This window comes from Squalius cephalus (assembly GCF_949319135.1).
Source record: "Squalius cephalus genome assembly, chromosome: 17".
NCBI classification, from domain to species: Eukaryota; Metazoa; Chordata; class Actinopteri; order Cypriniformes; family Leuciscidae; genus Squalius; species Squalius cephalus.
In genome coordinates this window covers 13419319-13438333 of record NC_137138.1, presented here as the reverse complement: position 1 = coordinate 13438333, position 19015 = coordinate 13419319, and the positions used below count along the sequence as shown (strand labels likewise).

General features: G+C 37.0%; 1 protein-coding gene across 3 annotated transcripts in view; it reads right to left on the bottom strand.

Annotated features, from left to right (window-relative positions):
• The window catches only part of rxraa (retinoid X receptor, alpha a), a 162444-nt gene that overhangs the window by 25118 nt on the left and 118311 nt on the right, over positions 1–19015 (bottom strand). For all 3 annotated transcript variants that reach the window (XM_079847742.1, XM_079847744.1, XM_079847743.1), the window contains exon 3: positions 13257–13495. In XM_079847742.1, the coding sequence (XP_079703868.1) occupies positions 13257–13495 (239 nt within the window). The remainder of the gene's footprint in view (positions 1–13256; positions 13496–19015) is intronic.

Sequence of the window (19015 nt, the reverse complement as noted above, 5' to 3'; positions counted from 1 at the left end):
ACTTCATAGAGCAGCGATCTGGAGTACACTCAACTGGTGTGGACTTCCAAAAAAAAAAAAAAAATTAAACATTTTTTTATTATTTGATTCCACTCCAAGTTTAATTGACTATAATACATCAAGGTGTATAAGTCAAGGTTTCGAAACCATGCATTGCAGTGATTTTACCACAGTGAAATGAAATAAAGGCCACTATTTTTCAATTGCTAATTACATTCATTATAATAATAACCATAAACACAATCACTCCACTTTGTGTATTCCGCATATATACACCTCATGTGCACATTGAAGCAACACATAGAGATGTCATAATTATGAATAGGGTTGCACAATTAATCGCAATTTCCATGTAATCGCACTTAAATTGAGATGGCTTGTCGCGATTTTGAAATCGCAAAGGCTGCGATTATTTTGTATGCACAGCTTGCCATTGATGTACGGCTCTGTAGACGCTGCTCAACCTGAAAGCACTGTGAGTTTGAATCACTTATAACGTGCATATGAAAAAGCAACATGCGTCAAACAGCTTTCCAAACATGAGAAGCATTTAAAACCTCTTTTCCAACAAAAGACAACATTTAATAACATGCTTTTACTCCAAACTCACTTCATGACAACAGGTGAGCATTCCTCTGTGAGATGATGTGACTTCTTACACAGAATAAGGCAGTTGTGTGTTTATTGGTCATGTTTAATCAATCAAAGCATTTCAATCTCCTGTTTATTCAGCTACAGCGATAGCGATTTCCTGGAACGAAGGGCTTTATCTACTTCTGTGGCGGGGAATATTTGGCATGTCTGCATGAGAGCGCCCTCTGGTGTTCAGATGGAGCAGCATTTACTACTGATCAGCCGTGCTGCACTGACAAGCTGCACATAAAATAATCGCAGCCTTTGCCAAATTGCGTGCGGTTTCAGTGCGATCAATTGTGCAGCCCTAATTATGAATGACTGCCATACAAATAATTGTGATCAATAATTATTTTTTTTTGTTAAGTCAATAGAAGTTTAAGCACCAGAGTATTTATTCTTCAAAATAAAATAAATTTCCATTAAGACTTTGAAACCTTTTACCAAAATAATAAATCGGCGAGAATCGGGGTCCAAGCACCGATGGCACATGTGGATGATTAGCAATCTAATTAAAATATATCTTATGTTGTGCTTTATACAACAAAATCCATCTTGAATCCTCATTGATAGTAAGAGTTTCATGAAACACATTACAGCAACACACACTTGTATCGAAAAGGGCAATTAACTTTCACAGGAAATCATTCCCTCTTACTGTTAAGATAGATTAAAAGAGAAGTCAAAAAACCCTCTGTAAAAATGTTTACTATCATAAGATACATGTGATCATAATATGTGTGTGGATTAATATTGAACATTTAAAGGTGCATTGCGCAAGTCTCTGAGTTTTTGCAGAACTATGCCCCCTTCTGGCGACACGCGAAACTGCAACCAGAGTTGTGCACGCGGTTACGTGGAGTTTGCGTTGGGGTTTGGGATGAACTAGAAGCCGGTCTCTTTGAATCCATCTTCTACTTTTGCAAAAGTCGCTTGAGTTGTCTTCGCTGATGCGGATAATGGCGGCGAATACACAAACCTGCCAAACATAGCCAGGTAAGCGTGAACGCGCATGACGTCACGCCCAGTCGATTCCGTCCCGAATCCCTCTTATTTATTTTACTGTACAGGATTATAGAGGCAATCGCAGTGATCATAGAAGGGCTCATTCAGCCCATCAGGCAATTGTTTAAGCATGTATGGGTTAGAAAAACGGGTATTTTTAACATGAAAAGTTGCTTAATGCACCTTTAAATTCAGATGAATCACGTGTCATAAGATGTCTGGACAAGGAAGACGACAAAGAAAATAGTACAAAAAAGAAAATCAGTGCTTGGATGCCTAATAATAATAATAATAATAATTATTATTATTATTTCAAATACTTTATTATTCTCCTGTTATCAAAAAGCACTTGACATTATGCGCTTTTTCCATCTCATCCAATTTCTTAATCTCAACCAAACATAGTTCTGTATAATAATAATAATAATAATACCTTTTTATAACGACTTTACAAATGAAAATTGAAATCATAGCCAGGATTGTCCACCGAGAGGCTACGTCACCCCGTCGTCACAACAGACTCCGACTCCAATCCACGCTTGGCTGGGATGTGTACATCAGCACATGGAAAAGCTCGGCTGATAACGCTGGCCTTATTCCTTATCTCTAACCACTGCAGGGCAGCGGGGCGACCTCCTTTGTCAGATAATCCACTCAACATCTGACCTCCGATCTTTCACACTCCGATCTTTTTACTCACCCTGAGTGTGACCTCATAGAGGCTGCTGTCAGTAGCGGTGTGGGAGACACATTTGGAGCCGTCCCTGTGGATTCTGCTGTCAGCGGCAGTAAGTTAGTTCTGTTTCGTATCAGCCCTAAAGGCGAGTGTCTGTGTCATTTGGGTTCTTGCAGTAAAATGCTTCTCGACAGGGTGTTCAACTCTCAAACATGCATCACTCAGCCAGATCTAAAGGCAGTTTTGGAAGTCTGACAGCCAGAGCCCATTAGAGCCATATCATAATGCAAACACAATCTTTTTCTATATTTGTATTTCTGGCTTCCTTAATCCTTAATGCAATATAAGTTATATATTGTATTGTACTATTACATTTCATTACATATATAATATTATTGCAATTGCATGCATTATTGTTAGAGAAACACTGTTTTTCAGCAGTATACTGTTTTACATTATTTAAAAGATTTAAAAGTTAAATAATTTAAAAGTTTTAATCATGCAACAAAGTTCATGCTTAAAACTAGAAAAAAAAACGGCAATTCAAGATTAATTCTCTGAATACAATTCTTAATATCTTACACAATTTTACACTTTTTTTTTTTTTTACTGGACAAGACAGAAATACTAAGGCTGAATCCGAAATCGCTCCCTAAACCCTCATTCATTATTCCCTACGTTAGTCCTCTAATACTATTCACTTGAAGGAGTGATTGAAAACTAGTGAGCGAATTCGGACAGCCGTTGAGCGTACATCAGTTGTACACTCGTTATTCCAGTGCAATGTGGGATTGAATAAGTGCACTCAATAACATCCACTATGGTTTCAGACACCACTACAAATAGATGTCCCCTCAAATAGCACCCTATTTGAGGGTATAGGGGGCGATTTCAGATTCAGCTAAAGAAAACGTTTTTTTGCAGTGCAGATGAATACAAATGTAAAAAATATATTTTGTGGATTGACTGACTACATATGTTTCTGATTATTTTTGTGAGAATGTTGAAAATGATTATCACATTGAGGCTGGTCTATTAATAATCCAAAAATATGTTAAAGTTAATTTACATTCTTTATCCCTATGCATCATTCCCATTCAACCAGGCAGTGACGCCTTTGCAGACAGTGTCTTTTAGGATTGTTTTGTGTTTACACAGGCGCATGCACATGCAAAATGCATACATGAATTCTCCAAAAACCTGTGTGTATGGATAAGAAAGATTGATGTCATATCTGGCTCAGAAAGTCATTCCATCCAGTCAAAGCCAAGTATGCCTCATCATTCTCTTCAGGCCAAATGTAAATGATCTGCACACCAATTAAGACGACACCAGTGACCAACCAGTATCCTGCAGCCTCGTGCAACTCTAGTCCCGTGTCAAGTCAATAAAAGAAAAGCAGATCTTCAACCCACTTCTACGTTCTGTCTGGCTCCTGCATGATGTCTGTGCTTTGGTAGACTGTGCTGGGCCAAGACAGATTATAACTGTAGAGCAGTTTCCTCAGAAGAAATGCTGTATAGTGGAATAATTGCATGGAGCCGTAACAGCTGTCAGCATCCAGAGCTAATCTCCAAGTGTGGATAATCATCACTGGAGTGCTGTGTTTGCAACAATTGCCATGTGCCTGCATTGTTAAACCAATAACGAAACATGGAGATTTGTAAATGCTGATTCTTAAAAAACAACTGAATACTCTAAAACTTCAAACAGAAAAAAAAAAAAAACCAAGCCAGATAAAAAAAATGTGTTAAAAAAAATCTTAAGATTCAGTCCGTACATGGTGATAACTAGGGGTGTAATGGTTCTCGTAAAAAAAATTGAACCGTACCGTTCTCCACCCATGGTTCAGCAGACACTCGCACCGCGGATCATCTTAAATCTGACGACACATCTGTAATATGGTTTGATGAAAATAACGCGTAAAACAGACAGACAGTGTTTCGCTAATGTATGCTTTTGTTGATGGATACATATTCTGGCTTCCCATTATATTACAACAGTGATGATCAAAAAACATGGACAAAACGGTCACTCTTTGTAATCTTTGTTCAATGGGAGTGCCATACGCTCGATTATAATCAGTCATTTACGCCGTCATCACCCGGGTGTTGATAGCACGCGAGCGCAGGTGAGATCTGAACAGCACACATTGCTATCTGTGTTTAAACTAAACTCATTTAAGCCCTGCCAATTTAAACATTCAAGCGCAAGAAGATGCGAAAGAGAACTCGCGCGCACGCTGTGAGAAGATTTGTGTTCGCTCACCCGAAGCCGCGCCTCAGACAGTGCGCAAATCTTGAGTTCTCTTTCAAGTCTTGTGCTTGAACGTACAAATTCACACAAAAATTATGTCAACATGCCCATCTTGGCGAGTATCCTAGCAAACATAGTAGGTTATGTCTTAAGTGAACGTAAACCGTCAAAAAAAGACAACGCATGTTTACACTATCAGTGTATTGGATCAATGAATTATGTCAAAGTAACAGCAGCCTAATATTTTGTTTTCTGTCTTAATGTTAATCAAGCAAAAAAAGACAAGGAAATAACTCACTGCTCTTGAATGAATAGCTTTTTGTAACTTTAATAGGGATTAATCTTTCATTTATAGTCTATTATGCAATGTTATTTAACATTTGATTATTCAATTTCTGTATCTGAAATCTAATATTAGATCTACCTGAAAAACACTGTTTATTTTATTTGTATCTTTGCTCTATTGTATTTATTTGTGCCATTGCTTGTAATTTGATTATTTGTTCTTATTTTCTTTAATTTTATTTGACAGTACTTTTTTCCCTAAACATAGCAAATACCGAATCGTGACCCTAAAACTGTGAGACAAACCGAACTGTGAGTAATTTGAACTGCTACACCCCTAGTGATAACCACAGTGCAAAAAGACACAAGTGCAAAAAAACAAGCATTCAGAGCAAACAAAACGCAAAGTAAAGGCACTGTCCTTGAGCTTGCCAGATAATGCCTCCACTAATTTCAAGGTTTTACTTGAGAAACAAACCATGAAATCTGAGAAATTTATCATCAAGCTTTGTGTTCGAGGGGCTATTGTGTACAAGTATCATGGTTGCAAGAAGGAATTAACAGGCAAAATATGCAGCTCCTATCACATGGACTCTTTACAGCGTCTGAGGACACAGTCACAGGTGGAGAGAGAAGAAGAGTTTTTTTGGTAAAGTAAAAGTAAATGTGCATTGTGTATCTCTCCACACTGAGCAAACAATTCTTTTGTGTACCAACATCAAAATCCTCTTTTCTGCCTCTTTTGAAAATCCCCTGCAAGCTGAGCCTCTTTGAGAACATTTGAAACAACTGTTATTAAAAGCTCTCTCTCCTCCAATCACACACTCTCAGTGCGTTGTTACCCTGAAAGGGTTAGTTCACCCAAAAAGGAAAATTCTTTCAATAATTACCCATTAACCTTCATGTCGTTCCAAAGCTGTAAGACTTTCATTCATCTTAGGAACACAAATTAAGATCTTTTTGATGAAAACTGAGACACAAATTAAGATCTTTTTGATGAAAACTGAGAGATTTCTGTCCCTTCATTGACAGCTACGCAACTTTGATGCTTCAAAAAGTTCATAAAGAGATTGTAAAACTAATCCATATGAATCGAGGGGTTTAGTTTAGAAATTTTCAACAGATTAACAGATTGAATTTAGTCTTTTATTCACATAAACATTCAGCAACTCACATCAGTTATGGTAAACGGAAGCTCAAGCATGTTTGATTGATGTGCGGGAACAAAATGAGGTTCATTCTCGTGTTACGCAGCACGTTTGAGCTTCAGCGAGAACCAGTGAGGTTCATTCTCGTGTTACGCAGCACGTTTGAGCTTCAGAGAGAACAATGAGGTTCATTCTTGTGTTACGCAGCACGTTTGAGCTTCAGCGAGAACCAATGAGGTTCATTCTCGTGTTACGCAGCACGTTTGAGCTTCAGAGAGAACAATGAGGTTCATTCTCGTGTTACGCAGTATGTTTGAGCTTCAGCGAGAACCAATGAGGTTCATTCTCGTGTTACGCAGCACGTTTGAGCTTCAGAGAGAACCAATGAGGTTCATTCTCGTGTTACGCAGTATGTTTGAGCTTCAGCGAGAACCAATGAGGTTCATTCTCGTGTTACGCAGCACGTTTGAGCTTCAGCGAGAATTAATAAGGTTCATTCTCGTGTTACGCAGCACGTTTGAGCTTCAGAGAGAACCAATGAGGTTCATTCTCGTGTAACGAAGCACGTTTGAGATTTGTGTGTTCCTCATATGTGTTCTGAAGATGAACAAGTCTTACGGGTTTGGAACGACATGAGAGAGTAATTAATGACAGAATTTTCATTTTTGGGTAAACAATTCCTTTAAGAGCAGTTCACTTCTGCTTTTCTCAATAGAAGTCTATAATTTAGAAAGGATGTGTCATAGTGCATCCAGGTTTGGGTGAAAAGTTTCAAGGGAGCTGCCGTGTCCTTCTCCTCTGTCTCTTTTAGCTAGTGTGCACTTTGGCGCACAAAGCCTATTAACAACAGTCGCCAAGAAAAGAGTTTCTGCTGCTAATGTGATGTTTGTGTTTCATATTGCATAAATATATCAGTTTGGGTCTAAACTTTGCTTGACCTTTCTTTAATAGGGGCTAATTGTTTTAGAGACTGAGCTGTACTGTAAACGCACTTCATTGCCAAACAAACCAGTCGGTCAGACCAGAGACAGCACAATGCATGATGGTTAATATGCTCTCTGTCGGAATGGAAGTTTCAACTTTCATTTAAAAAAGGTCCATGTTTATTACAAATTAAATTACATTGAATAAAAAGACAATGGTAATATCTAGAGATCAGAAAAAAACAACAACATAGAAATAAAAAAAAGACAGGTAACATAGATTTCAGAATATCAGAGACTTGACACTTTTGAATAAAATAAAGAAAAAAAAAATATATATAATGAAATAAAAAACAAGACACTGGTAATATCTAGATATCAGAATAAAATAAAAAACTAAGCACTAAATAAAAAAATAAAATAAAAAAACTGGTTATATCTAGAGATGATAAAATAATGAATCTGAACAGTGAGGAAAGACTGGGATTTTCCTACTGGCACTGAACAGGTTTACAGACAAAGTATGGAAGTAGATAAAACCAAAACATGAAACATGATCAGTCTCTTTGATAATTTTGTTCTCTCTTTACCCTCTTCCCATAAACCTTGGGATCTGAATGTGAAATAACAAGAGAGGCATATTTTCCTCATTAGAGGCCCTGTGAAAGTATCTCAGTCAAGGCCAGAGTGTGTATTCTATCCTGCTCTCTTCACAGGCTTCAGAGAGCTGAGCAAATACTCGCTTGAAGAGGTGCTCGATTTTTCAGAATTAAAGGGTCAATTCTTCTCCATACGGTCTGCAAGTTAACTACTGGCTACAAATTCACATAATCAGGCCTTACATTAATATTTCACATAAAATACAAGTTAAGCTCTACTAGCAGATTTTTATGGCATGCTTTTGATAAACACAGAAATCATTCATACTCGTACCTCCATTTTCAAATAATTGTAAAAAAAAAAAACTACTAGTAAACAATAAAGTAAACAGACAATGCATTGACAGAAATGTACTTATAATTAAAATGTAAAAGTATATAAACAAGGTTTTATTTATATAGTACTATGCTAGACAATCTAGGGTAGGTGCACTGTCAATACTTTTTATTTTATTTTTACTTATTGCAGCCCAAATTGTTCAATAATCCAGCATGTCTGTCCAGCTGATGTGAGAGAACGAGCACAGGGTTATGACCTCCAGCACAGATTGACGGGCGGCACCACAGGGGTCATGGGATCAAGTACTTGCTGCTATTTAATGAATCACAGGACGACAGTGAAGGCAAGATGACAGCTCTTTCTCTCTAGACCACAACCAAACTCGCATCTAGGGCCACAGCGGCCACACCACCAAACAAAAAATATGTTAGAAGACTACACCAAGTCTGATATGACTAAACACAAATATCAAATAAATAAAATACACTTTTTTTGCAACAATATTTCTTAATTTATTCCAAAGCCAGATTTTTGCCATTCTCTGCATGGTCTGAAAATGGAAACTGAAAATCCTTTCACTTTCAACTGTTTATTTTCCAATTCCAGCTATTTATGTGTGTGTAAATATTTGTATGAATATAAGATTCAACAACTGAGACATAAGCAGAACAAATTTGACATACATTTGATGAACAGAAATGGAATAATGAGTCCCTGAACAAAGGGGGTTCATATCAAAAGTAGCAGTCAGTGTGTGGTGTTTCCACCAGCTGCTTTAAGTACAACAGTGCATCTCCTGCTCAAGTCACTTGCAAATTCGTAAACACGTCTGGGGGACACATGGTTACATGTAGTTTGGCACTGAAAGGATGATCAGCTTTTCTTTCCTATCCCCCTGTTGCGCTGTCTTAGGCATCTTACATTACAGACATTGCAGTTTATTGCTCTGTTCACATCTGCAGTCCTCATGCCTCCTGCAGCAGGACTATGGCATGTTCACACAGGTGATCAGGGACCCTAAGCATTTTTCACCAAAACCCTAAACAGCTTCTCTTTAGTGTCCTAAGTTATTGGAACTGTGAATTGTCTAGCGCCTGTGAACTGTTAGTGTCTTATGGACTGTTCCACAGGCGCATTTACAATAATTGTTCATGGTTCACTGAACAAGCATAAAAACACCCTTTCCAGTAATTTTACAAAATTATCTTTAAAATACAGTATCCTGAAAAAGGGATGTTTCTTTTTTTGCTGTTTATTTAAAAAAAAAAAAAAAAATAAAAAAAAAATAATTATATATATACACACACACACACACACACATACATATACAGTGCTATGCATAAGTTTAGACACCCATGCTAAAGTTGACTAAAAAGAGGAATAAAAAAATCATCTTTTGGAAATTGAACTTAATGCCTTAATTAAAAAAATTAGGAAAAATCCAACCTTTAAGGACACCAATTTTCTTTGTGAATGAATAATGTATCGTAAATAAATAAATGTTCTTCCTTAAAATACAGGGTGCATAAGTTTGGACACCCCTATGTTAAATTTCCATAGAGACAAGCAGATTTTTATTTTTAAAGGCCAGTTACTTCATGGATCCAGGATACTATGCATCCTGATAAAGTTCCCTTGGCCTTTGGAATTAAAATAGCCCCACATCATCACATACCCTTCACCACACCTATAGATTGGCATGGTTTTATTTCAGTTAGCCTAATAGCTAGTTTGATTTGCATTGAGAGATGATCTTATGGAAAGTACCCCATGCCAATCTCTAGGTATGGTGAAGGCTATGTGATGATGTGGGGCTATTTTAATTCCAAAGGCCAAGGGAACTTTATCAGGATGCATAGTATCCTGGATCCATGAAGTAACTGGCCTTTAAAAATAAAAATCTGCCTGCCTCTATGGGAATTTAACATAGGGGTGTCCAAACTTATGCACCCTGTATTTTAAGGAAGAACATTTATTTATTTACGATACATTATTCATTCACAAAGAAAATTGGTGTCCTTAAAGGTTGGATTTTTCCTAATTTTTTTAATTAAGGCATTAAGTTCAATTTCCAAAAGATGATTTTTTATTCCTCTTTTTAGTCAACTTTAGCATGGGTGTCTAAACTTATGCATAGCACTGTATATATATTTCACGCGTCCCATTTTCTCACAAATCTCTACGTTCATTTAAGACTTTATTTAAATCATTTAAGACTGCTCTTATGAGGACACTCGACAAAACGGACATTTTGGCATAATTTGTGTGTTTGTTCAAGCCCGAAAGAGAACTCAATACTGACGCGCGTCTTTTCTGTGGGTCGTGTGCGTGTAATAGGCAGGATTTACAGCGCGGTCTCTTTAGTCTTGTCGCGCTTTAATGGTTTAAAAGCATTCACAATAATAAGAGCGTGATCATACAACGCTAGTCAACGGATGACATAAAAAAAACGGATACTGCATAATTGCGTTAAATATTTTTAACGCTTTAAACTTTTTTTTTTTTGCTGTGCTGTGGTGGGCAAGTGATGAAACCGGTGTTGCGACTGGACACCGTGTGGTAACACAGACTATAGTATTATATATAAAACATAGCCCCATAAATATCTTTAGTGGAGTTAGCTTCTTTTTATTAGGCGATTGTAGTATAGCTAACTACTTTTCAAGACTACTTTGACTATACTTTAATTGCTTTAAAATAATAGCAGTTTGAACAGCTTGAAAATAGTTTCCTCAACACTGATAATGACCTTCCAGTAACAACTTCCAGTCTTTCAGTACAGTACACACTGAACCGTAATAAGCCATTTAGGCAGGATCGAGAGCTAGCAAATGTTCAGGGATTCTTCTTGGGGAGACAAAGCGGCGTATCCCCTTTCATTGTTGCTGGAAGTGTAAACCGAACCACGTTCTGCCTAATGTGTCCCAGCTGCAGGGAGACGGCAGGGTCCGTGCTGTGCCGAGGCTGGTGGGATTGAGGCTGACAGCGTTTGTGTCTGTGTGTGCAAGAGTGAGTCACCGCAGCTATCGCTATGGGTTGTCTCTGTCAAAACCAACCTCCCCAAGTGAAGGCAATCCGAACATTTAAAAAAACTTTTAGAGAAAAATCCATGAAAGCCACAATCCAACTCAAACAAATGTGTATTGTAAATGCTTTCCAGCTCCATGTGATGGTGGATGCTGTTATGATTTAAAACTGTACACACACACTAAACACAGACATGAATCCAGACAAAACAAAAACCTATTGTTTTACACTCAGTAGGTGCCATAACAAAGGCAGTACAACACTTGAAATCCTGAGGTGCCGGTAAATTACAACATATATTATACATATAAATAAAAATATATGAGATTAGGAGCATTTAAGCATTTATATGCCACAGGAAAAAAATTAAATAAACGAAAGAATAAAAAAGTAATAACTACAGAAATGTATATATGAATGATTGATTTAATATAATAATAAATAATAGGCTTTTAATAATAATTATTTTATTTTTTTTACATTCTTTATGGCCATTTATTATAAGTTTGGTCCTCTTGCAGGTAAAATAAATAAGTCTTACCAAGTGGTGGGTAACTAAGGACTACATGTAAAAATAAGAGTCATAGTCAGACCCACAATTCTCTTTTATTGTCATAAAGTGCAAGTGGTTACACTTGTTGGTGTTAAACCATCTTTGGACAAAATGACGATTGATCTTGACGCATGCTGTCTGTGTGTTGGGGAATTGTGTGGTGTGTTGCTGGGCAGTTTATGCCGGTGGGGTGCCTGTTCCGGATCCTCGGAGGTTAAATACAGAGGGACTGAGTCGCAACCCCCTTCCACCCGGCTGGGCCTGAAAACAGCCAGTCAGCCGAGTGCTAAACATAAGTGACAAATACCGTCTGACTCAAATCACCTTCCATCAGACCCCATGACTGCCTCCCACCCAGAGAGTGTCTGAACGCTGTGTAAAGATAAAACTGGTTTCTCAAGAAACATCTAACAACTGTAAGTCAATGCAATAACCAAATCTGCTCTCAAAGATTCAACAGTATTGTCCCGAGAATTGAAGCTCCAGATAAATATGTGATTGATCATGAATGACTCACTGAAAACGTTCTAAGATGGAAACTAATGTATTAAAATATATTTGGTTTTTGGCTTACTGGGTGGACTCTGACAACTGTTGCTACCAAATAACAGCAAGATTAAAGACACCATGAATCGTTCAAAAATGTCCTGTGTCAACGCATTCTCTATTGAACAAAAATATTTTGGTGGGACATATCTATTAATAACATTTATTATCGTTTTAGGTTGATTTTAATCCAAAAATATACTAATAATTTATATAATACATAGCCTATATATAGTTGAATTATAAGTAATTTTTTAAACTTGAAAAAATAGCAAAATTATGCTACATTATTAATAATGTTACAAATTAACATTAACTAGATTAATAAATGCTGTAAAAGCATCGTTCATTGCTATTTTTACGTTAACTATAGCATTAACTAATGTTATAGTATTGAACCTTTGAGTGAATTTCACCAATGTTTAGAAATACACTAGCATTTAGACCTCCAAAGTCACAAAACTCCAGTATATTGATTTTATGGGGTCTTAAACAGGACTGTGTGAGCTATGAATCTGATACGTAGCCCAGACTTAAAAAAATAAAATAAAATAAAAAAGAGAGAGAGAGAGAGAAAAAAAGTTTCAGAAATGGGAACACTATTTTACAGTGTCTGTTATACAACCTACATGTACTTACTACAGTAAGAACTGTAATTCATGCATAATTACAAGCAACTAACCCTGAACACAACCTAAATATTATCTAGCAATTACATGTTGTTAATTAATTAATATTACTCAGCACTTATTTGTATAATTACACTGTAACAAGGACACCTTGATATAAAGTGTGACCTCAGAAAAGACGTGTAGAAATGAACCAATCCTGTTTCTGCGGAAAGAACAAAATCGACTTCAACTTCCTCCAACCTAACAACACTATAATTTAAAATGAGCTAAAAGCCTGGTGAAAAACCTCAGTACAGTTATCAATGAGAAAATGGACGGCACTCTACAAACGTGTGTGAATTTGAGAACCATTTTACTCATGTGGATCAGGCTTTCAAAGAAAACTAGGACACTGCCAGCTTTGATGTCTTAATTGTGAGCCTCTTTTTAAATGACAAAGAGATGTGCAGGCCTATTTATGGAACAAAAGACAGATTGAGCGAGAGTATTGGAAAGAGAGAGAGCGAGAGAGAACAGTCGAGTTAAACTGAACGATTTGCAACAATGTTTAATTATGAAACATAAATACGACTTCTGAATGCAAGCGCTTCTTTAAATACAGCTCTAAAGGAGGGGCTCGGACTGTGGCCCTACCTGTGGGCTGACGCTGTGGCCGTAACCCATCCCTGGTGACCCCATGGAATGTGGTCCCATGGGCGAGCTGATGACAGAGAAGGGAGAGCCCATGCCGTTCATGGGCGAGCTGAGAGTGCTGATGGGGGAATGCAGGGACCCCGAGTGGCCTAAAGAAGTCGGGCTGAGCAGTGATGGATGCATCCCCCGGTGGGACGTGGGTGAGCTGAGAGGAGAGGACGTCACATGTCCTGAGGAGTCTGTGGGGAGAATAGTAGAAGGAAGTGATTAGAACATTTACTGCAAAAAAAAAGAAGTTGATTTCCTCTTTCCAAATATTACGGCGTGAGACAGGAAGATACAAGCCCAAAAGAGAGAGACAGACAAAAGAGACCTTTTCACCCGCTAGCTAAACCTTACACTGCATGATTATTCTGAGAAAGTAACAAAAGACAGGCAGTCACATGGGTGCACTGCACTTCTTAATCATCTAGCGCAGAGGTCACCAATTAGCAGATTGTGAATCATTTACCATAAATGAATACAATTAGAAGCATTCTTCCTCCATACGGAGAAACTGAGCTTCTAAACAGCATACAAAGCAGGTTTCATGTAAAAGGAGATGCTAGTTATGATAATAATAATAATAATAATAATAATAATGCATTTTTCTTTCTTTCCACGGACTGTTGTGGCAAGTAAACTGCAGCTATTTTTGGTTGCTCACTTGTGGTTTGTAAAAACTTTATATTCTGCAAAGTTGATTCAGAGTAATTTACATTCTGAAAATCACTATATAAATAGTAATAATAAAATTGTTTAGCAATTTTATACAATTATTTTTATCTATTTTTAGCCATTTTGCTTTTAGTTGCTCACTGGTGGTTTGTAAAACAACATTATATGATTTGGAGCAATCTGAAAATAACTATGAAAATACATTTGTATTTAACTTTTTACAGTAGGCAAATCCGCAGAGAGATGACTATTTAGGATTCTTTCTTTCTACAGTTATCTACTAAGGTTATTTAAAGGCTTCTAAAGATTTTTGTCTTAGCAACAGAAAAATCTATTTTAAATTAAAATACATTAATTATAAATACTTTTTTTTTCCAGTTATGAATGATGCCTTAAAATGATGCCCCTGTGGGCTGCTCACTAGTTTCTAAAATAGAGAAGTTGATTCCTGAAACGGTTTAGATTATTTTGTTACTTTTGAATTTTCAGATCTTTGCAAATTCTTGAAACAAGTACCTCTAATGTAGCGTGTGTTTTTATGGGCTTTGAGAACGCTTCAGAAAACATAGAGAGAGAAAGAGAACGGGAGCGAGATACAAGGTCAAGGGCCCTAAGGATGCCAACTGATTAGGTAGCAGACTCATTTTCTGCTTCCTTACTCTTCCTCCCTTCTCGCACTATCCTCCGCTCTCTCGTTCTCCTTGAACTTGCCCGTCATGCTGTCAGCTGTCATGAAGAGATGATGGGGGGACATCTGTCAGTCTTGCCTGGGTGACAAGGCCATATTTCCTGTGTCCATGAATGCTTACTTTCCCTCTCTCTAACCTTGTCTTGTTCTCCTTGTACTTCGCTCACTTTCATTTACCTCACACTTATTTTTCGCACCTCTTTTCTTCCTCCCCCCATCTCTCTCAGTTTTTCTAAACCTGCAGGGTTTATCTCCATGAATCTTTCTGTATTTCATTACAGTTATTTTTTCCCCCAAAGGGTTGGAGCTGTGAAAAAAAGAAAAAAAAAAAGAAAAGTACAGTGGTACCTAAAATGTAAAAATCAAGCGCAGCGTCAGTTCTGTCAGGTCACATTAGTCAAGCTCGCGTCAGCTGACTCTCAGCTGATCCACGTCTACCTATAGGAATACGACGCCTATCACTGTATTCATATATAAGCTCCTTCAGTATTATCAGCAGCTATCGTGTTTCACAGGAGCTAATTACCCTCCTCCATCCCCAGCTCCTCCTCTCGTCAGTCAGGATTCTGATTCCCCTTGAATCAGACTAAATTCTCGATTTACCGGTATGTTGTATATTAAAATATTGACATTAATGATATCTGCAATACATTCATGTTGGTTCTGTTCTGTTTACCCTAAGGGGGGTTATTGCTGCTCTCCCTGCTCTTATCCATGCTCGGTTGCATGGATGCGCAGGGAGTTCTTGCGCAGAACAGAACCATACCGCCAATCCAAACTGTATGCTAACTGTCAATCATATCTGACGATAGTGGCCCTGACAAAATGGTACAATAGCCTCATCATTCAACATTTTGCAAATTATATATATATATATACAGTACAGGCCAAAAGTTTGGACACATTACTATTTTTAATGTTTTTGAAAGAAGTTTCTTCTGCTCATCAAGCCTGCATTTATTTGATCAAAAATACAGAAAAAAATGTAATATTGTGATATATTATTACAATTTAAAATAATTGGTTTTCAATTTATTATACTTTAAATTATCATTTATTTCGGTGATACAAAGCTGAATTTTCAGGATCATTACTCCAGTCTTCAGTGTCACATGTGACATCCAGTCAATCACATGATCCTTTAGAAATCATTCTAATGTTCTGATTTATTATGAGTGTTGGAAACAGTTCTGCTGCCTAATATATTTGATGAATTATAGGTTAAAAAGAACTGCATTTATTAAAAAAAAAATATATATATTTTTTTATATAAATCTTCTTTATTATCACTTTTTATCAATTTAACACATCCTTGCTGAATAAAATTATTGATTTATTTAAAAAAAATTAAGAAAAAATTACTGACCCCAAATTACTGACCAGTAGTGTATATTGTTGTTATAAAAGATTTCTATCTTGAAAACATTTGCTTCTTTTTTTTCCTTTTCTTTTTTCTTTTTCTTTTTTTTATTCATCAAAGTATCCTAAAAAAGTATCACAGGTTATGAAAAAATATTAAGCAGCAGAACTGTTTCCAACTTTGATAATGAATCATCATATTAGAATGATTTCTAAAGGATCATTTGATAGACTGGAGTAATGATCCTGAAAATTCAGCTTTGCATCACCGAAATAAATGATAATTTAAAGTATAATAAATTGAAAACCAATTATTTTAAATTGTAATAATATATCACAATATTACATTTTTTTCTGTATTTTTGATCAAATAAATGCAGGCTTGATGAGCAGAAGAAACTTCTTTCAAAAACATTAAAAATAGTAATGTGTCCAAACTTTTGGCCTGTACTGTATATATATATATATATATATATATATATATATATATATATATATATATATATATATATATATATATATATATATATATATATATACACACAGTATGTGTGTGTGTGTGTGTGTATATATATATATATACGCATCAATACACAAAGGGCAGAGGATATCCATAACTGCGGAAATCTGAGTTTTGAGGGCACAGTGTGGGCTTGTTCATTATCCACAAATTCTAGTATAACTTTTTCAAATCTAAGCACAAAACAAAGAGACAAAAAAACAACAAAAAAAACCCCTTCATGTACTTCATGACTTAATACTGTTACGCAAGCGCCGAGACTCATAACAGGCCAGTTTCATAAGGGTACACAGAATATGGATGATGTATTACTCAATTAAGTGACAGTTGAGAAAAACAGCATGTCCAGTCTGTGTTTTCCAGGAGCTCTCTGTCTCCACTTGTCTGATGTCACTTCACAGTGTCTTGTGATGGATTCCAGGCCAAAAGGCACTCGAGAGGGGCGGGACGGAGTATATAAGAGAGAGAGCTTGTCAGCGGGGTATGCTAGCGTCTGCCTGCCTGCCTGCCAGATCCGCCACGCCAAACACTTCCCCAACATCCTGCCCTCCTCCGGAGCACTTCCTGCAAACACCCTGAAATCAGCTGCAGTTTCTGTCAATGCATTCATATACACATTCACACCCGCTGATTGCCAAAAAACAGTGATTAATTAATTCTCTAATGTCACGGTGTCACATAAACAGGAAAACACGGTTTCCCGGCACATGGAAGTGAAATGTAATCATTATTCAGTCTAATGAGGGATTTATCTTGAGGTGATAAGACCCCCAGAGATGGTCTGTTTCAGAAACACTTTGATGCCAATCTGTTAGCGGACAGCTGCAACACACTGGGGACACAGCTGATCCAGGGTCAGTTTGGGAGTGTAATGCCATATCCTAACCAGCTGTTTCAAGCTGGTTTTTCAAACTAAACTTTTGAAAGATTTTTTTTTTTTAAATTGGTTACATTTTACACATATCAAGTTAACAAATACACAAACGTACAAAAAACCAGACGATCTTACTGATCCGTTAAAACACACAGGAATGCATCTGAACATAAATTTTACTTTGTTGTGTGTGTGCACGTCAGTATTAAGTTGTTTAGGATTGCGTGTGCGACTGTGCGTGTGCACGTTCTATGTTTTATAATATACAGCATATGTCCATGGCCTGTACTATTCAGATGTGTGTGCTGCCAGTTGGTGGTGTGTTTCTCTCTATGAAGGCTAGGGTTGCCAGATCAGGATTACAGACGGATAAAAGGGGCTCTTATTTAATCCGCCCCAGAGAGGGGCATAGCTAGTGGAAAACAGAATAGAGAGAGAGAAAAAAGGGCAGAGAAAAGAGAAGAAGAGTCTTTCACGTTGTCATTGATGTGAGACTTGCTTCATTCGAAAACTTTTTAGTTCAAAAGAAAATTGTTGATCTAGACAAGGGATGTGAAGAAAACATTTTAAATCTGACTAGTCAGTGGGTTGCCCAAAGACTTGACGTTTTTTTTTTCTTGGGGACGTTTACAAAAGACTCAATCATTTAAAAACAGCTAGAAGCATGGTAATTAAAGCAAAAATGATAAGAAATAGGGAAAAAAATCGAGCTAAACTAGTCAACCTCATCGACCATCATACCTAATCTAAACCCATTTATAAATTTATGTTTCACTTCACAAGACATCGTGCCATAAAATAGTCCATTTCTTTCTTTTCTGTCTCATACATCTTTCACTCTTTTCCCCACTGTCTTACTCGACCCGTTTGGTTGGGAAGAGAAACATGTTTTACAAGCTATCTGAGAAAGCACCTGTAAAATCATCAGGGTGCCGTGCTACCTGAAGCTAACCGGATAAATCTGCTAGATTAGATAAGAGCAGGTAAGACAGAAATCACAGCCCTGGCAACGTCTAAATAAGAGTGGCAGCCCTCCAATCTTCACCCTGTGCCAAAACACAGCTGTCATCTGCTGCCGATCACCTCCAAGGCATCTGACAGGTATAAACCACCAAATAAATCAGCAGGAATCAGGATTATTATCTCGCTACGTCAGCTACAGGATATATTGGAGAAAGGTGCACTGCATAATGCACAACAGGTTGCCCAGCCTTTTAGGGGAGGTTGGAGGAGGTTAGGTCATTATAGACTTTGTGCTCCTTTCACATCCGTTTATGCTGGAATGCAAACATATCCATCTTTCACTGCATACAAAAATTCAAGTTGGTTGAAGTCCCAAAAAAAACATTTGAACAAAAGAGGATCTAAACGTTACAGATTTACCTCTTGGCTGAGAATCAAACATGGAGGAAACTCTCATTTTGGCAGCATAATATCAAAGAGTAAAATAAGTAACTAAATTAAAATAAATTGAGTCTATGTGCTAGAAAGAAAGAAAGAAGGTAAGAAAGAGAAAGAAAGAAAGAAATTTAAGAAATCCACATGCTTTAAATCTAATATGAAAGCAACTTCACAATTTACGATTTCCACACTTTTTGACA